The sequence below is a fragment of the Balaenoptera borealis genome (genome assembly GCF_965194805.1).
Source record: "Balaenoptera borealis genome assembly, chromosome: 13".
NCBI lineage: Eukaryota > Metazoa > Chordata > Mammalia > Artiodactyla > Balaenopteridae > Balaenoptera > Balaenoptera borealis.
In genome coordinates, this window is record NC_138870.1 from 2571530 (window position 1) to 2598769 (window position 27240).

At 37.8% G+C, this 27240-nt stretch overlaps 1 protein-coding gene across 21 annotated transcripts in view; it reads right to left on the minus strand.

The window, feature by feature from the left end:
• ERC1 (ELKS/RAB6-interacting/CAST family member 1) overlaps positions 1–27240 on the minus strand; it is a 417262-nt gene that overhangs the window by 181770 nt on the left and 208252 nt on the right. For 20 of the 21 annotated variants that reach the window (XR_014233070.1, XM_082349076.1, XM_082349081.1 and 17 more), the window contains one exon: positions 6489–6649. Coding sequence is in view for 20 of the 21 variants with exons in the window: in XM_082349076.1 (XP_082205202.1) it covers positions 6489–6649 (161 nt within the window). In the remaining variant the exon portion in view is untranslated. Of the gene's footprint in view, positions 1–5633; positions 6350–6488; positions 6650–27240 lie in introns of those variants that run through there. The other variant, XM_082349077.1, reaches the window with a different exon arrangement.

The following is a 27240-nucleotide window of genomic DNA, read 5'->3' on the forward strand; positions in this document are numbered from 1 at the left end:
TCCCTTTAACTGTTTCAACTGTATTAAACAGAGGGACTAGGGTTCATCATACACCTCCAGTAGAGAAAAACATAAAAAGATAAGTAAGAAGTAGGACAATAATCCCACTCCTTTCCCCTTTAGGAAAAAGAGGATGACCTATATTCTTAATTTCATCCCTGCACAAGCGAGGACATTCTTGCACACAAACCATATACTGATGGGGGAAAGACAGAAATATAAAAACTGGAAAAGAGAGGGACTTTGGGGCCTTTATCTGAAAAGTTCCGCTCTTTACTTAGAGATTACCACAGCCATTTAGGACATTTTAAATGAAAAAAATGATTAGGAAGCATGATTTCTTCAGGAAAGTGGTTTTTTCTGTTTGGAATTTACATCTGACCTTAAATGGCTAAAAGGTGGAATGGATTTAGGATTAAGGGAGGAGAACGGCAAGGGATATTAGGGTTGTTTGTAAATGATTCTAATTCAGGTCACAAGAAAATAAAACGATTTGAGAAAAACATTTGAAATACTCGTGCCTCATCTTGTGAGAAGCTGAGCATCATGGTCACCATTTAGGAGCAGGGACAGGTAAGGAACTCAAATACTGTACTGTAAATACTGTAATTACTGTACTTAATTAACTCATCTCCATCACTGTCCTGTGACAACTCAGAGCCCCACCTAAACTCTTAGTTCTGATGAGAAAAGATGTGTGACAGTTGATACCACACATTCTGTGAAGTAGGAAGCATGAGAGAGCTGGATGTGAGGGTAGAAAAAGAGGGGACAGAATTAAAGAGTTAACCAAGGCTAGTATGGAAGTCCCCAAGTCAAGAGTTAGAAACTTTTCTTTATAATTTTAATTAGGACCAGTCCCACTAGTGTTATTTATTGCTATACTATACAGCATACTTTGTTTTCTTTTTCAACTCAAGTGTAGGAAATTTTTGTAAGAATTTATGTGATTTCCCACAAAATATTTAAAGCTCAGTATTTCAGGCCACTGTGAAAAATGCTTCCAACTCCACTAAAAGTCCTTTGTCATATGTCCAATGACTCAAATAAAGGCATTCGGTGGAAGTATACATAAGTGTGGCTTTGCAAAAAGTATACATGTTCTAATTCTTATGTATCTTAAAAGGCATTTCAATTTGTTGCTCATATATAATTTGCACAACTATTATCAATTTTGTGGTAATTTGGAAGACTGTCATAGATCTCCAAGTGGGATTTTATTTTTTAATGTCAGCAACTCTACAATAAATTTTAAAATGAAATTCTACAGAATATTAGGAGATAAAATAATTTAAAATACTGTCTCATTTTAATTATTCAAAGTATAACAGATGGATCACCTAACTATACTAACCCCAAATAGCCTGAACTTTTCCCAGTAACCATTTTCTACAGCTTCCTTAATTCCAAGCATACTGCATTTTTCTCTCAAATTAAAAGGCAAGTATTTTTTAAATGCCAGAATTCAGATCATATTACTGAACTCTTCTTAGGTACATATGAAAATTTATTTTATGTGGGTGGGAAGTTAGATTTTTCGGTAGCCAGAAGTCATCTCACGAGTATATAATGTGGCCCACAGTGCTTTGGACTTCTCTAGCAACTTTATTAATGGGATGCTATTTATCACACAGCTCTAGATTCTCAAAGAAACAAAAGAGCAATTCCACCACCACCTTCCGAAACAAACCAATTCTCAGTATAGTCAAATGCGTAGTTTGATAAAAGTTTACTCAAAATGAAACGTGAGTCTTTTGAGCTGTATTCATAATGCTAACATAGGGTGAGACTGCAGTAGGACTCTGAATGCAGGACAGTGGAGAATGAATCAGCTCATCTAGAAATCTTGATAGTGAAGCTTGTGACCTGAACTGATACTCAGAATTTATTATGGTTGTTATTTTATTATTTTCCTCCCTCTCCCGTTCATCCTTTCTTTCTTAGTCAAAGAGGTTAACATAAAAGTGAAGTAAAAAAACAGTGATTAACAAAACCACAGCATAAGAAGAAGAACCAATATGAGATCTGCCAATGAAAATGCCCCTTTTCCCCAGGGCTAGCCAACCAACTCCAGTGCTTCTCCTGAGACACCGGCAGGCTACCAGGTGAACAGTTCCACATCCTCCCAAACTCACGGCCGTCTGTCTGTAACAGACACTCAAAAATTACAATCATAAATACTAGGGATAGAAGAGAACTATCAGGGCATTCCTTTTGGTTTGACTAGTTCAGGATTATCCCAGAAAACTAGACTATTCTGGTGCTTTGCTGAAGGACTGTCTCTACAAATAGGCCAACTATCCTTTCTTCAGGGAAGACTTTTCTTATTCCAGATTCAGAGTCACACATGTGCATGTTTCAGGCTCTTGTGTACATTGCATTCCCTTCATATTTCTTCTACATTTCAAGTTCTCTGGTTATAGTAAACAAGTCCTTTTAACTTGTTCAGTTATTATTAATAAAACAATGAAAACATTTAAAATACGGTGGGTCCTGCCATAACTACAGAAGGAAGAATCTTTTTGTCACTGCCAACAGCCACAGATAGGATATTACCTTTCTTCTTTTAAATTTTGCTTAAATACTTTTCTGTTTTCCTGCAAATCGTTGCCAGTAAATACATGCAGCAAGCTAACAGTACCCACTACTAAGGGCTTCCTATGCCAGGCACTGCTCTCAATCCCATATATTAACAATTTCTTATTCTACTGTCATGAAAATGCTATGAAGCAGGGACAGTCATTATTGCCATTTAACAAATAAGGAGACTGAAGCACAAGAAGGCTAAATAACTTGCTGAAGTCACAGAGCTAATAAGTGGCAGAGTTAGAATCCAGATTCAGGCTCTTTCATTCCAGGAAGTATGCTCTCACTATTTGCCGTAAGTAATTAGATGCAGATATCATGCAGAACTACTTGGGGGGAGTGAACTCCTTGCAAACTGACAATGAACGAAGCAAATTCTGAGCAAAGTTGTAGAACTGAGACACTCCCAACCCAGGACAGATGATTAGCAGAAACTGTTCAACATATGGAGAGGAGTCCAGAACATAGCAGAAGAAAGTCTATTCCCTTGGTCAGCTATGCAGTGAAAAGGAATCAAAAGTTTACTGTATCAGAACCCGCAATATGTCATTCATAGTGCTTTGTGTATAATTATTAGGTTAATTGTACAGCTTTTGATTGAGGTTTTATGAATTATTACTTAATATTTGTATGCCAAACTTTAAAAAATTAAACTATAGTTGATTTACAATATTATGTTAGTTTCTGGTGTACAGCATAGTGATTCAATATTTTTATACATTATACTCTGTTTAAAAGTTTTACAAAATAATGGCTATATTTCCCTGTGCTGTACAATAAATTGCTGTAGCTAATCTCCAAAACATACAAACAGCTCATACAGCTCAATATCAACAAACAAACCACCCAATCAAAAAATGGGCAGAAGATCTAAATAGACATTTCTCCAAAGAAGACATATAGATGGCCAAAAGGCACATGAAAAGATGCTCAACATTGCTAATTATTAGAGAAATGCAAATCAAAACAACAATGAGATATCACCTCACATCAGTAAGAATGGCCATCATCAAAAAAATCTACAAACAATAAATGCTGGAGAGGGCATGGAGAAAAGAGAACCTTCTTACACTGATGGTGGGAATGTAAATTGGTGCACCCACTATGGAGAATAGTATGGAGGTTCCTTAAGAAACTAAAAACAGAGTTACCATATGATGCAGCAATCCCACTCCTGGGCATATATCCAGAGAAAAACATAATTCAAAAAGACACATGCACCCCAGTGTTCATTGCAGCTCTATTACAATAGTCAAGACATGGAAGTAACCTAAATGTCCATCAATAGATGAATGGATAAAGAAGATGTGTTTTATATATTTATACATATATATGTATACACACACACACACACACACACACACACACACACACACAATGGAATATTATTCAGCCATAAAAAGGAATGAAATAATGCCATTTGCAGCAACATGCATGGACCTAGAGATTATCATACTAAGTGAAGTAATCCAGATAGAGAAAGACAAATATCATGATATCGCTTATATGTGGAACCTAAAAAAAAAAAGATACAAATGAACTTATATACAAAACAGAAATAGACCCACAGACATAGAAAATCAACTTATGGTTACCAAAGGAGAAAAGAGCGTGGAGGAGGGATACATTAGGAGTTTGGGATTAGCCACCACTCTCAACAGCATGTTTGGATAGACGATTAGGCCTGAAGTGCTTAATTTGTTACAGGAAAGGTATTAAACAACCATTTTATTAAGATATGAAAATGAGAGACAACAACAAGGAGAAATTTAAGTGCAAATTAAAGCAAAGACTACTTTAAAAACTTTAAGTCAGTAAATCTGCATGACAAAAAACTTGTAGAAAATCTAAGAACAGCATGATGCTGTAGCAGTATCTCCTGAGCAAATGAGGAAGGTGATTTAAGAGACAGGTCACCTGTCAGAGCCAGGTTTTAACACCTTATTTCTAGAACTTTTATTTAATGTTTATTCATCAAATTTCTATACCACTTATAAATTCTCTGAATACTTTAATTACTCATCCCATGCCTTAGTGTGTGAGTGTTTGATCTTACCAAAAACAGTTTTGCAAATCACAGTATTTTTCTGAAATGTAATCTCTAACCTGGGCTGGCAAGGGAAGTCCATAAGAAAGTTTAGTACTGTGGTTCCAAAAAATAATAACAGTAATAAAACAAAAAAATCACACGCAATTCCCTTTTAATGGTTTAAAGTCAAGCATTCTTTAAAAAATTCTTTCATATCTTTTCAAAGTTCTAATAATAAAGGAAAATTCCTTTACAAATCCACCACTGTTATGCTATAGACACTTGAACTGAGCGGGAAAGATGTGACAAGTCAAGTCAAGATACCGGTCCACAGAGAAAACGAAACAATGCTCCTATACTGTTGCTTCAGCAGGGCCTGTGTGTGCTTAGGAGTATCACATCGATACCTTGTATTCCCGAATATTATCCCCATCCTTCCTCTATGTTCTCATCATCAGGGATAAAACCTTGTCTTAAACTGCTTCTACTAACCTGCTCGTAAGAAGCAAACTTTCTCATCATGATACTCGGAGCCCTAAATTCTCCCCGTTCTCCCTGCGTATCAACCTATTTCTGGCTCCAGTATCTGTCACTTCCGAGAGCACATCACCTGTAATTCTTTTCTAAAAGATCGGGCTCTCTTAACCTCCCACTGTGTCCTAATAATCCATAAGCACAGGGGACACCCCGACATTTGTTTCCTCAACTCCTGGGCTGCCGTCATGATATCAAAACAATCATGCCCCATGAAAATTCATGCTGAGGTGTCATGGCAAGATCCTCTGCTACTTTGTAATTCTCATATTCAACATTTGTTGATAGTTCAAAGCAGCGGAAAAGAAGAGGGGATGTTAGCTTCAAGCACTGGCTGGGCTCAGAAAGACTGTTTACTTTAGGTCAGAGAGAGTGCGTATTTATTGCAGAGAAGAAGGAACTAACAGAAAGTGAGCAAAGATTATGTGAAAGAAAATTAATGTAGACAGATTGCAGAGGAAGGAACCAGAGCTTAAATCTGTGATAGAAATAAGAAGTGAGCTTGGTGAAGGAGAGACAGTATCTCCTCTGAGTCAGAAGAGAAGACGACAAAAACACAGGGAGGTGATGAAGGTAACTGAGGGGTCCCAGCATAGACTTGGTTTCAGTAAAATGAGAGCAGGACAATTACATAGGGGTGGGGATTGGAGTGACGGAGAAAGTACTAAGGGACTTAAAAAAGAGACATACTTGTTCTGAAGAGAAGGAAACCAGAACTTTTCAAAGTCACAGAGGAGAAAAAGAAGCAGCTGTATTATGCACAGCAGATATATACAGCCTTCACAACAGACTATCTCAAGGAAGCTGCAAGATGCCTGGAAAGTAGGAAAATGATGTAAAGAAAGGTTCTGCTAAAAGTGACAATTTTGTAAAAACTGACTGGAGAGTGTGGCAAATGTTAATGGTTAAATATGGGGGATGGGTATAAGGAGGTTCACTATGCTATTCTCTACTTTTGTGTACCTTTGGAAATGTTTATAATAAAAAATGTTTTTAAAAATTGCCTAGCCATCGTATGACCTCAGGAGCAATGGTTATCTTCCTCAGAAAGCTCAACAACTTGCCAGAACTTTCCAGAAGGTTTTAGGAATTTCAGAGAAACAATTGCATACGGATACATACACTCTAGAGGACTGCAAAATTCAATGACAGGGAGGCAAAAAAAGTTTCTATTTGACGAGGATTTGTCCCAAATTTGTTCTAAGGAGTGAGAAACACAAGTGAGCATTAAAATTAGGCTAAGTGGGTCAGGCGTGACAAACAGGGCCAGAAGATGAAAGCGATGAGGACAAGTATTTCAACTAAGCATATGCCTGAAGAACAATATTATAAAACTTACTTCATCTCCAGAACTTCCTCTAAGTGTTTCCTTCTCTCGGCCCGAAGGTTGGTCAAATGAGTTTCCTTCTCTGCCAGTGACTGCTGAGTGCAGGACAGCTTCGCCTTCATGGACTCCAGCTCCTGTTTTACCTTCTCCATGGCCATCAGTAACTCCTCCACCTACGATCAATACAGAAAAGACAGAAACTGAGCATCTGGGTCAGGTATAGTCAGAGGAGCTGGGCAGTGGGCAACGTCTGGGTCCACAAAATTGAAGACACACCCATCAAAAATTCTGTACTCTCGCAGGATCAGACATAAATGGCAGTTAAAGAAATACATCTCTCATCTTCCCTCCACTATAATTCTTCTCAGTTTAGGTCCAAAAAACCCTCATTTTCTTTTTGATAAATGTAAGGGCATCAGAAGTAACAGTGTGCCAGAAACAATCCCTTCTAAGGAATTTATTTGGAAACAGTCCAGAAACTTCCATGGAAATAACAATATAATGCAGATAAAAATATAAGGAACAAAATCATAATAAATATTTCTAGAAGGATTTTAGGAAATAAAAGCCATAAACCTGACTAATACCAGATGCAGAATAAACATAAATGAGTCATTTTTATTCGTTCAAACTAAGATTCTTCTGTTTATACCATTACAAGAATTTCTTGTTAAAGAAACAGCTAGAATTCAATTGGATAATTTCCTGCTCTAAAGCTAGGTAGGTAGAGATTTTTTGAGGAAGGCAGAAAGAAAAGAAAAAAAATATATGACCAGATAGAGAAGAGACAGAATGCTTTTAAAAGACCTGTAAAGGGCTTCCCTGGTGGCGCAGTGGTTAAGAATCTGCCTGCCAATGCAGGGGACACAGGTTCGAGCCCTGGTCCAGGAAGATCCCACATGCCGTGGAGCAACTAAGCCCGTGCACCACAACTACTGAGCCTGTGCTCTAGAGCCTGCGAGCCACAACTACTGAGCCCATGTGCCACAACTACTGAAGCCCGCGTGCCTAGAGCCCATGCTCTACAACAAGAAAAGCCACTGCAATGAGAAGCCCGCGCACCGCAATGAAGAGTAGCCCTTGCTCGCCGCAACTAGAGAAAGCCCACGTGTAGCAATGGAGACCCAACGCAGCCAAAAATATACATAAATAAATAAATAAGTTTATTTTAAAATAACTAAATAAAATAAAAGACCTGTAAAAACATGAGAGAAAGAAGACAGAATGCTAAAACACAAGAAACTAAGAGAGCAAGTTCTGTACTTCATCAGTTATTTCCACTTACTCTGGGTGGTTCCAAAATCAGATTTAAATAAACATGTTCATCTTAATTCAGAGGCAAAAATATGCTGCCAAAATATCTGTTATTACCTAAAAACAACCTCAACCAGATAATCAAACAGCCAAGTATACCAATCACAAGAGTTTACAGTCAGTTTGCTACTTGACAAGAAATAATCTTGGTTATAATCCTTTCCAGAGGTAGAAGTGAGTGTAGGTAGATGGATTAGTGTTAAAAACAGTTACATTTAGTTTTTTGGCACTTGAATTATTTTACTTTGGGTATCTTCTCAGAAGTGATCAAGTTAATGCTCTCAGCTAAGCAGCACCCTGACAGTCCCAGTTGCTGTGAGACTTCTTATTATGCAGATCTCTTTCGATATGTATTCACGTATCAGCAAGCTTTACAAGAACATATAACTGCCTGCCTTTTTGAAAACTGTCAATAAGGATGATTCTACATTATCAGTTTAATTCATATAAAATCTTAGCAAAAACTAGATTAAATTATGCCCCAAGGCATAAGGCACTCTTATAACACAAAATCAGCCATCAACAGCATCACTCATAGAAGGTCTAATAAATAGTGAGATGTGTCCATCTTTTATGAACTTAAGCGAATCTCACAAAATCTCCCTCCCATCCTGTCCTTCACTGCTCCAGGCAAGCAGTGGTATCAGTTTCTTATATAACTTGAAGAGATATCTTATACATACACAAGCAAGCATGTATAAACTATTCCTCCTTCTCCTATACAAAGGTAAGCCCACTCTATACACATACTCTTTTGCATCTAAAATTTTTAGTAAACTTTTATTGAAATACAACATAAATACAGAAAAATACACGAAACTTATAAATGTACAACCTGAAGAATTCTAAGTGAACAAACCTATACAAAGAGCACACAGACCAATAACCAGAACATTACCATCACCCCAACCCCCCCATATCCCTTTTCTAGATTAAGAGTAACCATTATTCTAACACTCTAGATTAGTTTTGTCTATTCGTTTTAACTTTATACAAATGGAATTACATAGTATATAATTTTAAGCACAGATTTTGTTTTTCCCACTGGTGTTACATCTGTGAGATTCATCTACATTGCTGGGTAAAACTGTAGTTCTGTAATTCTCATAACTGTATGATATTCCACTGTGAGAAAATAGCAAAATTTACTGAAGGCACTTTTGATAAACAGAAGTTTTAAATTTTAATGGCGTTTACTAAATTTTTCCTTTATACATGTTTATGTTCAGAGCTTTTTGTATAATGAACATGACAATTTTGTTAACCTCAAGGCCATGAGGATATTATTCTTTCTTCTAAATCCTTTATTGGACTATACATTCACATTTAAATATACAACATATATGCAATTGATTTTTTAATATGGTATGATGGTCAGACTCATTTTTATCAACATGGATATCCAACAGACTGAGCAATGCAAACAGCAGAAGGACTTCACAGTCATGGGAGGAAGGTACTTTGGCCTACTTGGCAAAAGATCAGAAATTACTTAAAGACAACTTATAGGAAAAATAATTTAACAATGTTTTATATTGCACATAACCACCTTTAAATTTCATAAATGATCAATCTGAAATATCATATGCACTGATAAAAGGTATATGTATATATTCCAGAGCTAAGAGCAAAACACACACTTATACACTCACGACCCAGTAGCTTTTGTTAAGTGCAATTATCCAACTGTATCCTCTTACTCTCCTGTGATAGGTTATCACTATTCTTAATTTGTGTACTTATTTCCTTGCATTTCTTTATTTTTACCTCTGATGCATATATTCCAAAATAAATCACTACTCAGTTTTATCAGTTTATGAACACTGAAAAAATGGTATCTACTGACCTTCTTATTTCATCCAAAATTATGTTTATTCATGCAGATAAAAAAAGGGCCCACCATAGGAGTATAACCCGGATCTAAGAGCAAAACGCACACCTACGGACTCACGACTCCAGAGTTAAAAGCAATGACAGTCAACAGCACTAAGGACCACAGCTCTAAGATTACAGTTTCTCACTAAACTGAATGGGCTCCTTGGAAAAATTACTGATTCCAGATTAGGAGGCAGAAATATACAAAAGATGGACTTTGCACATGTAGTGCCAAAAAAACAAGAGAAAATAAGGATCATGACACAGAAACTCTGATAAAACCAGAAAAAACACAGCCGAAGAAAGAAAAAAAGAAAGCTTAGAAGAATACCCCTTATGACTATAGATGCAAAAAATACTATAAAATCAAAGCCAGCAAGATATAAAAATTGAGATTTATCCCAAGAATGCAAGGTTGGTTTAACATATAAAATAAATGTAATAAATCATATTAATAAAATACACGACAAAAACCACATGATCATTTCAAAAGATGTAGAAAAAGCATTTGACAATTTCCAAAACCGCTTCATGATAAAAACATTCAAGAAACTAGGAATAGAGGAGAACTTCCTCAAGCCAATAAATGGCAGCTATGAAAAACTTTTAATGATGAAAGACTGCATGCTTTCCCTCTAAGACCAAGAACAAGACCAGGATGTCTGTTCTCACCACTTCTGTTTAATATTGTACTAGAGATGATAGCCGGTAAAAAGTAAGCTGCAAAAAATTTAAAGGCATCCATATTGGAAAGGAAGACATACAGTTTTCTCTAGCTGAAAATGATATAATCTTATAAAGAGAATAATCCTAAGGAATCCAGTTTAAAAAGTAAACAAATAGGGGTTTCACTGGTGGTGCAGTGGTTGAGAATCCGCCTGCCAATGCAGGGGACACGGGTTCGAGCCCTGGTCCGGGAAGATCCCACATGCTGCGGAGCAACTAAGCCTGTGCACCACAACTACTGAGCCTGCACTCTAGAGCCCGTGAGCCACAACTACTGAGCCTGTGTGCTGCAATTACTGAAGCCTGCATGCCTAGAGCCCATGCTCCACAAGAAAAGCCACCGCAATGAGAAGCCCGCACACCGCAACAAAGAGTAGCCCCCACTCGCTGCAACTACAGAAAGCCCACGCACAGCAACAAAGACCCAAAAATAAATAAATTAAAATAAATTTTTTAAAAAGTAAACAAATAAGTATACAAAGGTTACAGGATACAAGATCAATATACAAAAATCAACTGTATATCGATACATAGACAATGAACATTCCAAAAATGAAAGTAAGAAAACAATTCCATTTAATATAGCATAAAAAAGAAGGAAATACCTAGGTATAAATTTAGCCAAAAAAAGCAAGATTTCTGTTGAAAACTATAAAAGATTGTTAAAAGAAATTAAAGATTTAAATAAACGGAAAGACAACACGTTCATGGATTGAAAGACGTAATATTAAGATGGCAATACTCTCCAAACTGATCTACAGGTTCAACAAAATCCCTATAAAAGCTCTCTCTTTTTTTCCCAGAAAGTGACAGTTTCCCAGAAACTGATCCTAAAACTCATATGGAAATGAAAGACAGCTAAAATAAGTAATCTGGGTTGGGTGCGGGGAGAGGACTCATACTTCTTGACTTCAAAACTTACTACAGAGTTTCAGGATGGTACTGGCATAAGGATGGACAAAGAGACCAATGGAAAAGAATTGAGAATCCAGAGATAAACCCTAACGTTTATGGTAAACTGATTTTTGAGAAGAGTGTCAAGGCAATTCAATGAGGGAAGAATATTCTTTTGATTGAAAGGTGCTTGGACAACTGCCCCATTGCTTTCCATTTTAAAGTTCCCATGCCTTTAACTTCTTAGCAAAAATGAGTCACTTGTCTTATAGAATGACCCACATTTTGGATTCAGCTTTTTTTTTGTTTTTTTTTTTAATGATACTATTTATGGTGTTCCTCTGATCCTCATGTTTCTTGTAAACTGAAAGTAATAGGTAAAGGCTTCATGAGATTTGGGTTTGTTTTGTCTTTCTGACAACAGTACTCCATAGGCAAGGTGTGTACATCACACTATATCACATTAATGACTGTCTGTCTCACTTTTAGCAATAACACTGATCAGTGTCTCAGTACCATTTATTGAAAAATCTATTCTATCTTCACCTTTGACATCCATCCAGTATCCCCGTAAGCATGGATATGTTTCTATGCTTTCTATTATGATCCACTGGTTTGCCTATTCCTACACCAAAACCACATTATTTTAATTATTATAGCTTTATAAGGTTTGACATCTAAGAGAAATGGTGTTCTCTTTTCAAGAATATCTTAGCTATTTTTGAATTTCTGCAAAAAATATTTCCTGAGTCTAGCATAGTCCAGGCACTGTTCTACAACAGTTCATGTAAGAAATATATATTTAGGACTTTAATATCTTTCAGAAAAGATTTATAATTTTCCCCATAATGATCTTGAACATTCTAATAATATTTATTCCTTGGAACTTTATACTTTTTTAAATGCTATATTAAATAGTATCTTTTTAAAAAAAATGTAATTTTCATTTTGGTGCAGGCTATAGAAATGCAACTTATACTGTATCTAGTGTCTACTTAAGTACTCTTTATGGACTTTTAATGTAGACAACCATTCATATCTTAACGATAGTTTTCTCTCTTACCTTCCAATCCTTATAGTATTTATTTCTTTTACTTGCCTTACTGCAGAGCCCAGAAAGTCTACAAAGATGTTGACAGCATGCACTCTGTCTCATTCCTGATCATAAATAGAATACTTTAAAAGTTTTATCCATAAGTTAAGTAGCATAATTTTTAATAGCTGTCCTTTGACAGGTTAAGGAAATTCCCGTCTACTACTAGCTAGTTAAGAATTTTTTTAAATTATAAATTAATGTAAAGTTTCTGCATTTCTTGAGATGATTATATGACTTTTCTCCAATCATATTTTAATGTGGTAGACTACAGTAATTAGTCTTCTAATGAAACCAATATTAAAATCCTGGAATAAACCTAACTTCTTCAAGCATATCTTTCTTTTTCACATACACTCATTTTGGATTGGCAATATTTTGTTTAGGAATTTTTGTATTTATGTTCGTGCTTGAGACAGGCCTAAACTTTTTACTTTCCCGTATTAACTTTGTCAAGTTTTGATATGAAGTTATGCTGGCCTTATAAAATATGTCCCTCTTTTTTATTTTTCTGGAATTGTTTCTATAAGACTGAAATGATTTGTTCCTTGTAAGTTTATTAAAAATCACCAATATAACTCTCTGGGCTTGAAATTTGTGGGAAAAAATTTTATTACCAACTCTTTTTTTTTTCAGGTTTTCTTTTTCATATTTAGCTAGCTTTGCTAAGTTTCCTTTTCCTTGGCATTTGCTCATTTAGGCTAAATCTTCAAATGTACTGGCAAAGATATCCTTGTATCTTTTCAATGCTGGCAGGACTTGTGGTTAGGAGCCCTTTATCATTCCAAAGGTCGCTTGCTCACTGTGCCTTCTTTCTTTTTCTCTTTTAGTCTCACCAAAGGCCAGTCAATTTTCTTAGTGTTTTCAAAGGACCAATTCTGGGTGTTATGGATCCTTTTTATAAAAAGGGGAGAGGTTTGTCTCTTAGTCTCTCTACCTTGGGCTGCCATGGACATTTTCTTTTGTCCTGCCAAGATACAAAAACCAACGTTCAAGTTCAACAGCTTACCAAGTACTTATCTTTGAATTCCCTCTCTATTCATCCCCTGGCCTGAGAATTTTCTACATTCTTGACAACTTATGAATGCATATTTTATCAGCCATCTTCAATTGTTTCTGTGGAAGTTATTTTCCCAGCATCTAGTCTGCCATGGTTACAGATATGTTTTATCTTTCATTCCAAACTTGAACTTACAGAATTTTGCCTGTTAGTAAAACATAATTTTCTTAAAGATTGCTTAATTTTCCCATCCATTTGAGTGCCAGATCAAGGTATCAAGGTATTTCTACCTCAGATCATACATACATCCAAATAAGCTTTAAAGCACTTTAGCATTTAAGGCAAGAATGGTGCCATAAACCAGGATTTCCAACTAATCACCTGATTTGTGCTCTGGTTCCAAGCCAGGGAAACAGCTTCAAAGCCAGATGGAAATTCTTCACTTTCTGTTGCTTTCCCACAGTCCCAGAGAACACATTCAGCTGTCCCCACTCGGACACCCACCCCGCTCTGTGCCCACCACACAGCAGTCGTTGTGTAGTTTTGGGTACAGACACTGAGAAATGAAGGTAGTGAAAGCGAGTAGAAGAAAAGATACATACCACACCGAACAATGAAGAAATTCTCCACAATTTTAAAATGTGCTCCAGGTCACAGTATGATTTTCAAAAGCACACGCTATAAGACATTTAAAAAAAAACAGAGCTGGGATTCAAGTATGTAACCTAACTGCCTCCACTAAAATATTAAGGAGAAAGTTCAGGGCTGACAGTGTGCAGTGCCAGCAGGACCAGATGGTTTGCTTAAATCACAAGCTAATAAACTTTTACTCAGAATAAGAAGGGAACAAATCATGGCTTTACCACAGACCCATTTTCCCTAAGAGAGCAAAGCAACTGGGCGCTTCAGGTAGGTGCTGGCAGAGCCCGCACCTTCAAGTTTCCCGCCTTCTTCTGTTCCACAACGAAGAGCAAAATACTTTTTGTAGTTTCCAAGATGCTTATGGAAAATCTTGTTACAGTTTCTTGGGAAGATAAGAGGCATACGTCTCCAAAGGAAAAAAAAATGATTAGAAGAAAAAAGGAGGGGTACAAAAAGATTATCTAGAGGTTAAGCATTCATTGTGTAAGTCAGATTTTCATATGATAAGTCCCCTAGTTTTCCTGATTTCAATGAAATTCTAGATTAAGACCCACTCTGTTACACAAGCCGCCCCCCAAAAAAAGTTATCTAGCTCTTGAGTTGAAAAGCATGTTTGAAGTATTGATGAGAACGTACATACATACCTACATACATACATTCCCCTACCTTCTCCTAACAAACTGCTTTAGGTACCTCACAACCACTACTAATGAGAATTTGAATTCACAGAATTCCCAAGAGATTTATGCTAGTATTTATACTAGAAATCTTCTCTTTATCCCCATATGTTCTCTTTGCCAAAGCATGGTAATTCTTTGACCAGATATATACCAATAGTGCAGTATTTTATGAATATGGAATACCTATAGCTATTACAATAATAATAATAGCAACTTACATTATTTGAATACTTTGAATGCGCTAAGCCTTTTACATATGTTGTCTCATCATCCTCACAAGGATCCTATGAGGTGGCATTATTGTTAGCATCAGTTTTACAGAAGAGGAAGCAGGTTCAGAGAGTTTAAGTGCCTTACCCCAGGTCACACAGCCGGAGGAGGCAGAGCTAGGGTTCCAACCAGGCGGTGGGACTCCACTGCTGGTCACAGTTAATGCAGCTTTGCTACAATGTATCAGTGTTCAAAAAGTCCTAAAACAGCCTCCCACAACTGTATCTAACGAATCCCTCTGGGGAGTGTGCCTATGCCCACTTTTGCATCTTTCTATCCCTCCTTTCTTTCCCTTCTTTCCCATCCGCTCCCCTCCCCCCCCAGGTACTTAACTCCCTCCATGTGCCAGGCACTGTGTGTTATACCACCAGGGCTTAATAGAAATACACGTGCTTCCCTAGTGCTCCATGTAGAGATACAGTCATTAACTATTAATATTTGTGAATGTATAATCATAGATCATGAATAGTTTTATGTAAGGAAGAACAGGATGCCATGAGAATAAGTAACATGAGGCTTTGATCTATGTTTTGGGGGCCTAGAGAAAGTTTCCCCAAGAAAGTCAAGGAGCAGATGGGGAGGAAAAGAGCATTCCAGCTCCAGAGCCCAGCAAGTTTAGAAACTCTGAAGTGGGAATGCATATACCTACAAGAGAAGATGAAAAAGATGAAAGTATCACAAGCCCTGAGAGCAAGGGGAAGAAGAATGCACACGTGGCAGGAAAGGAGGAAGCGGGCAGATGCAGGGCTGTGCAGGCCATACGAGGGGTTTTTGGCTTTTCTCCCCAGAGCAACAGAGGTACCAAAGGATGTGACCAAACAGAGGAGCGAGATGATTTAGAATGTTAAAATCAGAATGACTAAAATAATGGGCCAAGGAATCTAAGCTGAACAGAGAGGGATGCAAAGCCAGGGCCAGTGGATTGGTATAAAGCAAAAAGAGACAAAGAAACTCAAGAAAGATAGTTGCAGTGGAAACCTGAAAGCTGAAATGACAGGAAAGTGTGATCTGAGAGGACGACGCTATAATGAGTGGGCTGGAGGTGGAGTGGGTCAGCAAGGTCTAGGATGCCAGATATGGAATGAAGAAAGGCGGCGACCTCTCGGGCCAGGAAGCAGAGAGGACAGACAAGTGCGTTATCCACACAGATGCTGAAGCCGCTGAGGCAGCAAAAGTCTGCAGCGAAAAGCTTCATACTACAGCTGAACAGCATGAGCCCTGAGGAAGCAGAGGCTCTTACATGGGTGTGATGGACCAGTGGTCTGAAGGGTAACAGGAAGCAAGATGGAATTAACATTTACTGACCACCAGGAAGGGCTGTGGGGAGTTTCCAGGGGAGAGGCCAGATTACACTTCGGGCAAAGAAGGTGAACGTGGTCCAAGAAGTAAAGTAAGAATGTATGTGCCAGGGCCAGGCACAGAGCAGATACTCAATGAATATTTGTTGAATGGGTGAATAAATGGAGATAGATGAAGCTGTGAATTCTGGTGACCTGGCAGGAAATGTAAAAGGGATGAGAAGAGTGGAAGAGCTGGGTTAGAGCGAGAAAGCACTGAACAATACGGGGACGAAGGTGCAGAGCACAGATACTCGGGGGCTTTTGGGGGTGGGGGGCAACGTATGCTAAAATGCAGGATGAGAGGCACAGCAAAATTAACTCCAATAGGATCTCTGAAGAGAGTGGGCACTTCAAAATCAATCAGATGCCCCTAAAATAAGAATTTAAATATTTTGGGTTTTTTAGTCCCCATTTGAATGCATATGACTTATATGATAGTGTTGATTATAACTCTCTATTCTGTTTATTGAAAATAAGATATAAGTGATTCTTGAGGTAACCTAATGGTAACAGATATCACTGAATTCAGCAGAATGTTAGACTTAGGGACTGTCAGGCACTACTACTATCTTTTATTCCGGACTTTATAAAGAAGAACCCAAATATGAGTAGAAGTCACAGATAACAATACTGAAGAAAAAAACCACAGAAACCACAGTTCAACTTTGGGAGTCACTAGATTTCCTGACTTCTTATATATAGTTGGATTTCTCCAATATTCGACAGTGCCAAATAAAATGACACTTTTAATAATTAATGTGCTCCATGGGTGAAGAATGTACAAAGTGTTTTTACCGTCCCTCAAAATATGCTTCACATCCCTTAGGACACTTAATAATGCTTAACAATGCATGTGGCTCACAAGTACCCACACAGTTAAGGCTGACATGCAGGGGAGCTAAATTCACACTGACTGGCTGTATTCCTTCACTGGTAGCTGCCTTTAAGTTTCCAGTAACATTATGCTGTGGTAACAAATCTTCAACTGAAGATCAATTTTAAAAGAGTGGAAACACAACAATGTGAAAGAAATGCTTCTTTTTCAAGCCATCTCAATTTTCCTTTTTTTTTTAAACCAACACGGAGGGCTTGGGTAGACAAACCCTATAATAAGCACTCATCACTCCAAAGTGGAGCTTGAAAAATCAGACATCAATAAAATGTGGGTGCACATTTTCAAAGCAAAGCAAATGTCCCCCTACTGGTAGGACTCTCATCATCTGAGTGACTGAGGGTGGAAAGAGGCTTTGGAAGGGTTTATCTCACTGCCAATTCTCCTTAGGTGATTTCTTGGTAACACAGCATCAAAACTAAAAGGTAAAAATCTGAATTAAGCACTGAAAACTATTTTTTCCAGAGACTGTTACTTGATTAATGTCTGCTATAATTTGCTTATCTTAGCAACAAACAGGTTGTACCAGAATCAAGTAAAATATAAAATTAATAATTTCCTAGGTCCACATAAACTCCACGGCTCCTATTCTATGCCTATAAGAAAGAAGGACAGAAATAATCTAAATAACATCACATTTTCTTTCTCCAGCGAAGAAGATGGGACAACTATCATTTTGCACTCTTCTGCATCTGGGTAACTCAGGAAAAGAAATACAAAAAGAGGAGGAATGACAAGACTTTCCCTTGAACTTCGAGCTCTGGTAAGTTCTCTCCTGAAAAAAAACTTTTTCTGCATTGCTGGGAAGTCAAGGTAACAGGATACAGTACATGATAGGAGGGCTGTATAAGTTGCCTAGGTTTTGGAAAGAAATTTCCTTAGTTAAAATTATGTATTTGGTTATTTCACATGGAGAAAACCTTAATTCACCTTTATTACAGAAAACAGCAGTCCTCTCACTAGCATGAAGCCACCAACAGGGAACAGAGCATTTAGGGCTCAAGCCCTTCCTCTAAGGTCAACTGAACAATTTGAATAAAACAGCTTCAGACGGTTTCCTTAATTTTTCAATAATGAAACCAAAAACTTACTGGCATTTTAACTGGAAATGTTAATCCTCATTTGCATTGCTTAAAAAAAAAATCAAATAGCTACCTAGAAGTAAAAAAGTGACATTTCATTAATTAGAGATACATTTTGTGGGGAAAACATATTTCCATATAACCCCTGAAAAATGGTTACAAAGAAAATATTGACCAATGACAGTTATTTGACCTTATCAAAAGTATATTATTAGCCAAAGGAGTAAAGTAAAAGTGTGGGATTTAATATCTGGCAACCCAAGGATACCAAGAGGGAACTCATAAGTATCTCACACGCACACACACACACAAGATTATTCTGGTCTGGTCATAATAAATGAGGCTCAACATTTGTGTACTGCCTTTAGAGGCTACCAAAACACTTGTGGGGGAATAAGTTACTCCACACAGGTGAGAGTACAGAGCCCTAGACAGACTATGAAACTCGCCCTACATCACAGTTAATAAACAAAAGAAACCGAACCCATGTCACTTGATGCTGGCTCAAAGCCCTTCACACCCACCCTCGCTGCCTCTTTGTTAATTCACTAAAGAGGGTGGAGGTCAGAGGAAGGGACACAGGAGCACCGACGCAGAGCTCGGGCCACGCCACACACGGGAACTATCTGCTGTGTAGGATAAGTGCCACTGTGCAGATTTCTCTAGGAAAATATGTTTCACTGAAAACATCCAGGAAGGCACAGCCAAGGAGAACATAAACTGCATATAAAGATCAGCAGGAAGCCATCTGGCTCCCACGATTTCACCTTCAGCCGTATCCTGGATGACTGCCTCTATCATCAATAACTTGGTTTCTCAAACTGCACAGCAGGAGGTAACAGAATAAGGGCCAGACACCCCAAGAACCATTACAAGCAAACTAAACATCATCTGTTACAGATCTGCCACAAAGATTCCAAAAGCACTTCCCAGTGTGGCAGTGGTTACACAGTTTAGACACAAGTATAAAAACACGCCTACTTTGAAAACCAGCATCTACAGACTCCGGCACTCAACTGTGTGGTTCATTTTGGGGTGTGCCAAGGTTTTATTTCTTCTCCACTGCAGTTAATTTTTTCATCTGATTTTAACTTTTGAAAACACAGATGTGGTCCTTTTGTTGAATAAAAAGAAAAAAATCAACCTGAAATTCAGAGACACAGATATTTCCTGAAGTTCCAGGATAACATAATCATGTACTATTTTTTCAAAACTTTTCAAAAGTAAGAAACTAACCAAAAAGACAACCAGAAGTGTACTATTTTAAGAACTACTTTACCAACTACTGATGAATACAGGGGTTTTATTTTGTTTTGTTTTGCTTTTTTGTCATAACCATTGCATGTGGTTACTTCCTGAAGGCTTCAGTTTTCCTTCAGACTTTCTTTAGCTGTTGTCTAGTGACCCCATCTGGCAAAATTATAGAGGAAGTTATATTGGCCCAAGCTTCTGGCAAGTCAAACGTTTTTTATTTTATGTAAGAAGGAAATAAGAAAATAGAAGTTCAGCGTGAAAGAATTTTAAGGATTTTTAGCTTCATCCTTCTATAATACATAAGAGGAAAACCATGTAATTAAGAAAAGGTCATGCCATTCTAACTGAAGGAATTCATGTTGCTGCCTTTTTCCTTGTTATTCTTGAAGATGCTTGTTTAGTATTCTGATCTTCTATTAAAGGTTGTATTAAAACTCTGAGATTTCTGCTTGCTTGTTTAATACAAAGATGAAGTAATTAATTCAAAAGTGTATCCAGCGTAACTGGATGAATAAGATTTTGAATAGTACAAAGTTGTTTAAATTTTTAAGTACAGAGTTACTAAAAGTAGAGAAATGTCAGTTTAAACCATGAAAATCGGCCTTGAGATGATAGGCTTTAGCTGTCTCTCATTCTTACTATCAACATTCAGAGCTTGATTTTACTAAACGGGGTAAAAATTACAAGCAGAAACTGAAGGAGTGCTTTTAAAACACTGAGAGTTTCATTTTAATTCACCATCTGACTTATTCCGCACTTGTGAAGGTGGCTACAACATTCACACAGTTTCAACTCTTCTTTTGAACATTCGCTGTCTGAGACAGTTTTCAGACATGCTGTTATTTGAACATATTTGGGTAACTTCCGTTAATAAGTGGATTGAAATGCAGAATAATATTGGGTCGCCGTTACCGCAGACTGTATCTTCCTTTAACTTGAAGCCCATTTCATACATCTCTCTAAGATCAAAAGGAGGAGAAGTCTAAACATGGAGATTTCTGCTATGGCCGGGTACAGCCATTTAACTTCTTCTTTCAACAAGCCAGAGATGGCAGAACTCTCTTTGAAGTGGCAGCCCTGTTGGCCTTTGAAGTCCCTTGTCAATTGCAGAAAGGCTCTGGTGGGGTTTGTTTTGTAGCCAGCTGTCACCGTGAAGGCAGACATGACGTATTTCCAGCAGTCTCACTTCAGGGTCTGTCAAGTGACTGATTTCATAACCAGTCACCATAACAAAGGAGATTCAAACTCACTGACATGAGAGCAAGAGTCCACAGTGAAACTTACTAGGTTCCTCTTGACAGAGCCTGATTTAAATACTCAAGTGATTACACAATGGCAAAGAGATGACGGCTGTGAAGTTAACTGTCACATCTCCTCGGATCCTTGAATATTAAAAATGTACTTTCCATATGTTTATCAATAAAATGTTTCATAACAACAGTATCTTCAATCTTTGCACTGATGAAAAATGATGTCTTCTGCAGAAATCAGTAAACTGCTTTAAAAGCACAGTTTACATTGCTAACTTACAACTAGACTTTCTTATATAAGACAATGATTCTCTATAGTTATGAGACACATGTTTGCATTTGTAATGCTTTTAGACTGCTCAGCTACTCAAGTCAAAAATCCCCACCACTCCTCACACAGAAATCAGTTTAAGACTTAAAAGGATAAGTAAAGACAAACAATTTAACATGTGTTAAGAAACTTCTATAAGCTATAAATATAGCCCATGATAGCACTATATAAAAGGAAACAATCTTAATAATATTACACATCTATTTTTAAGGTGGGGAGAGATGATACCAATCTTGAAAAATCAAATGTTAAATTTACCAATGATGATCAGAAGTGTTAATCCCACTGGAAGGAAAACAGGGTAGGAACAAAAAGATTTTCATACTAATCTGACCATAGTTTATATCTGTTATGTAGAATGTTTTGAGCTTTCACATGTTTTTATGAACATGGCTTGCTGCTATCAGAGCAGAAGACTAGATGTACACAAGACGTTTAGCTCCCAGGGGCTCTCAGGCCAACCTCAGTGTGGCTAGTGTTGCACGTTCGTCCCAGGAAACACAAGTCCTCTATTTCCCACTGAAGAACAGGTCACAGGAATCCCAAGGATGATTCCTAGATTTTACTTTTCCATTCTGGCTACCATGCTTTAAACTCAAGCAACAAAGAAAAGGTAAATTACGCTCAAATAACGATATCTATCCTAAGCCTTTAAATCTACAATTCTGAAATCTTTTGAGTTTTTCTGATCAGATGACAAAGCGCTTCATTAAGTCCCATGGAAAGGAACTGCAGCAAAGAATAAAAACATGTACTAATTTAAAAAAATGTTTGGTAATGTCTGTAAAAATCATAAACTTATCATGAAACTTTAAATTGTTTAGTAAATAAAGTGATGCTGCTGTTATTAGGGGTATAGACACTCAGGTGGTCAGAATTAAATTTCATTCACTGACTCATGCACTCAAAAAATACTCACTGATTGCCACTATGTACCAGACGTGATGGTAGGTATCAAAGATACAACAGTAAACAAGACATAGCCTGGCCCTCACGGAGCTTTCATTCTACTAGAGAAGACAGAGAGTCTCTTCGGTGACAGTAAATAAATCATAACAACACAGTAAAACAAACAGTGAAGGATGCTGCTGCAGAACATGGGGGAGACACACAACTCAGACCTGGAAGGTCAGAGAGGGCTGTATGGAAGGAGAAGCGGGATTTATGCAGACAAGAGAAAAGGGCAAAGATGAAGACACTGCTTCATACAGAGGGAAAAGCAGTTTCATAAATGCAAACCAGTCTTCACCCTTCTGAAAAAGGACCCAGTGAGCACTGGTGCTCTTTTTCTATCCAAGAAATATTAAATACATCCAAGATTTTATTATTGAAATGATTAAACAAGACTACTGAGAAAGCATTATCGTGGTGACTGGCAGTTAACAGGTAATCAGTAAAGGCAGTACCTCAAGCAGTAGTTGTATTAAGAGAAAGATGCTATGTACGCTTCCTGTGTGTCACATTTTCTGGTAATAAGCCAGTCACATATTTATGGAGTCATCAAAAGCTTACTTTGCAGAAATATACAGAGTAAACAGGTACTTTCTCATTTTATGTGCATTTGAGGTTAACTGGAAGAGGCTTGTATGTTGTGAATGGCAAACACAAAGCTAAAGTGAAGAAAGAAAAGCCAGCCATACCTCATCTCCTGACTTTATACTCTGAGCTCAGAGCACTCTTCTGAGCTAAAACTGTATATCCAACTGCCTGCTTGACATCATGAGAAACAGAACACAGGCACCTCCAATTTAATATGTACAAAGCTGAACCCCTACCTTAAACTCCTCCTCCTCCAGCTTCCGCAGAGTCGAATGAACACCACCACCCTCCACTTACACCCTCACGGCAGAAAAGGTGGGCGTTGGCCCCGCCACATCCTCCTCCCTAACCTGCCACACGCAGACCATCAGCAGATCCTGCTCATCCCACCTCCAAGCAGCCAACACCCTCCCACGCCCCTGCATCATGCAGTATCTTCCTGACAGGTACGGCCCTCCTACCCTTGCTCTCTCTCTATTTATTCTTCAGATAACTGCCAGAATCATCTCTCAAAACCTAAAATGGATTTTCATCACTCTTCTGTTTAAAACGATTTAAACCGCAATCTGGTTTCTTCCTACCTCTCCAGTTTCATGTCAGACCATCTGTGCTCACTTGTTTATTTACCCACTCGCCTGCCTACCCGCTCAGCCACCAGCTCGCTTCTCCTCACTCCTCTCCACTAACTGGTTTTCCTTTGGTTCTCTGACTGCGCCTCGCTCTTCCATCAGGGTGTCCACACACCGTGGTTCCCTCGGAGGTAAACCTCTGGCCATTCTTAATCTCACTAAGTCCTGTACACTTTTCCATGTCTCAGTTTAAGCATCAATGCCTTTGTGATGCCTTCCCTGACCATTCACTCTAAATAAGGTCCTCTTGTTATACTCTTTCATAAAACACTATACAGGACTATTATTTGTTTGTGTCACAACGTTAAAGAATATGTTTAAATCTGTGATCACCAGATCTCCCTAACGTATAAATGCCATTAGGAGAAGGGACCATTTTGTCTGGCTCACAAAAATAGTCACAGCTTCTAGAACATAGCAGCCTCTCAATAAAATTAATTAAATGAACAATGGAATAAATGAAATAGGTGATATCTCTGAGGCCATTAAACTCTTAACAGTGTTGGGGTGGCACATACTCCTGGTGGACAGACATCTCCTTCTCACTTGCATAACTATTCTACTCCTTTTTCTGACACTAACTCCAATGCTCATGCTATAAATTTAAGTGTCTAGTTATATGAATATGGGAAAACACACATGATTATGACATCTCATATTTCCCCATTATTTCTTAAAGGAAAAATTACTTTTGACAAACATGTAGACCACGGACGTTTTCCCAAAAACAAAAGTGAAAAAAGGACCAAGGACAAGCAAAAAAGTGCATGTACTTGTATATTTCATTTCTACAACTCTGACAGGCTCAGGAGAAAAAAACTAAGTAGTAGCTGCTAAGTACTTGTGTGTCTATGTATTTATCCATTCATCTAACACATCAGAGAATCCAGCTGTCTGACAGACTGACCACTGGACAGATTAATTAAATAAATATAAAAACTCAGTCCTGCTGGGGCTCTAGCCACAGTTGAGGTATTCAACTGGAACATGTGGCTGGGCTGTCATCTTACTCACATCTTACAAGACATACCCAGTGTCTCCAGGTTCTACTGGATAGTGCTCCTATAGAGACTTCGAGGCTTCAGTAACCATCAAGCACTTGTAATGAAAAATGTATATCCACAGAATTTATGTCAAAAGTGAAAAAGTAACCTCTGTTTAGAATTCAAATCCTTTTAATAGGGAATGGGATTTGGATACCACATGTGAGCACCAAGAGTGTACACTGCTACTGAAAAAAAATCTGTTTTCTAGGTACTTTCAGTACACAGGAAGTGCATGTGTGTACATCTATGTGTTTAAGGGGAAAGAAGTCATGAAACTTCAAACAGATATTTCCAATTGTAATTTAAGGTTATGAGGATCAAACACAAATTTTTTAAATCCTAAATATTTTGTTTCTTCTTATTTCTAGGAATAAGATATAAGCATAATGTTCTAAAATCCATATTTTGCTTTAAATAGTGCTAAAAAAGTATTCTTTTCTTTCCCTTTCTCCTTCCTAAAGGAACCCAAAGAATACATGACTTTGTAAAACTGAAAAATATTTAGCATTAGGATAGGATTTCACAGTACACATTTCTAGTCCTTTACTAAAGCTACCCAAACTATCTTCATGAGGAAAACCTAAAAGTAAACTGGAAAATAATGCACAGACTACGATCCTGCACTGACCTAAGACACACTCTCAGAGAATGAACAACCCAATGACCAAAACCATGCCCACCTGAGCAACCTGTTAGCTGGCTGTGGCATCCTCAGTTGATGCAGATACTACAAATTCCAGGCCAGGCAAGGGGAGAGGACAAGGATTTCCTCAATTCACAGGAATTAAAACTTCATATATACGTAACTGGGAACTTTTAACAATAAGCATGTCATCACTGGTACTGAATCAACCAGGTAGGGTCTATAGATAGTAAGTTTCTCTGGGGCCTAGCCAGGTTGGACCAGTCCTCCCCTTGGAGCTATCGAGGGCAGTGGTGGTAACAAGAGAAGTATCAGTAGCAGCTAATGTTGACTGACTACTTCTCTCTTTACACATACAACAACCTCTCTTCATGTGGCAGATACACCACATTATGCCAGCACCTTTATAGCACCATATACGAGTACCAAGTTTCTTTGACAGCTCAAGAACTGACACAGGAATAACTCGCCCAAGATCACAATTTGTAAGTGATGGAACCATAATTCCAACCAAGGCTTCTAACTCGAGAACCCACTTTTCTAGTCACCAGGTACTACAGTTTCCCTAAAGTTCTGGAGTGGCCTTCTGAACTAGAGAGTCACAGTATAAAATCTCTGCACCTAACATATCACTTCTGCCTTTCTTGGACTTGATTCTCCTAACACTGATGATGCCTAATTTCAGCTTTGTAGGATAAGAGTATTTTCTCAGATGAGACGAAAAAGCCTGAGGGAGAAACTGGTTTGAGGGTAAGAAATAAAGAGTTCTGAATTTGGATGGTTTCAGGTTGAGATTTCAATGAAATACTGGAGTAAAGATACAAAGTAGGTATGAAGTAGACTTAGTTTGGATCTCAGAAGAGAGAACTGGGCTGAAAGTACAAACCTGACGTGGTAGCAATTCTACTACTACTACTAATACAGCTAACATTCTTCAGCACAATTTCTTAGTTCTTATCCTTGAACAAGTTTTTTGCTAGGGCATTCTCATCTCAGAAAATGGAACCACCACCTCTCAGGCGTCCTGTCAGAAATTGGAGGATCATTTTTGTTTCCTTTTCACCCTTACCCATACATGCAATTCATCAAATCTTTTTAGCTCTGTTTCCGTTCTAAACCCGTTCACTTTTCTCCACCTCCGCTTCCAGTATATGAGGTGCTCAGCCTAATCTGCCCGCCCTCCTGTAGACCAGGAGTCTTCTACAATGACTGTGTTTGTATACCTCTTAAAGAGTTTATATAACTAGGATCTTAACTTGATATATGATTTTTTTGCATCGTAAGTTAAAGAGTTGGTATCACATCATAAGTTAAAGAGCTGATAGGCATCGAGGGAATTTACCTCAACATAATAAAGGCCATATATGACAAACCCACAGCCAGCATCATTGTCCATGGTGGAAACCTGAAACCATTTCCACTAAGATAGGAACAAGACAAGGTTGCCCACTCTCACCACTATTGCTCACATAGTTTTGGAAGTTTTAGCCACAGCAGTCAGGGCAGAAAAAGAAAAGGAATCCAAATCAGAAAAGAAGAAGTAAAACTGTCACTGTGTGCAGATGACATGATACTATACACAGAGAATCCTAAAGATACTACCAGAAAACTACTAGAACTAATCAATGAATTTGGTAAAGTAGCAGGATACAAAATTAATGTACAGATATCTGTTGCATTCCTATACACTAATGATAAAAAATCTGAAAGAGAAATTAAGGAAACACTCCCATTTACCATTGCAACAAAAAGAATAAAATACCTAGGAATAAACCTACCTAAGGAGACAAAAGACCTGTATGCAGAAAACTATAAGACACTGATGAAAGAAATTAAAGGTGATACAAACAGATGGAGAGATATACCATGTTCTTGGATTGGAAGAATCAGCATTGTGAAAATGACTATGCTACCCAAAGCAGTCTACAGATTCAGTGCAATCCCTATCAAACTACCAATGGCATTTTTCACAGAACTAGAACAAAAAAATTTCACAATTTGTATGGGAACACAAAAGACCCCGAATAGCCAAAGCAATCTTGAGAAAGAAAAACGGAGCTGGAGGAATGAGGCTCCCTGACTTCAGACTATGCTACAAAGCTACAGTAATCAAGACAGTATGGTACTGGCACAAAAACAGAAATGTAGTTCAATGGAACAGGATAGAAAGCCCAGAGATAAACCCATGCACATATGGTCACCTTATCTTTGATGAAGGAGGCCAGAATACACAGTGGAGAAAAGACAGCCTCTTCAATAAGTAG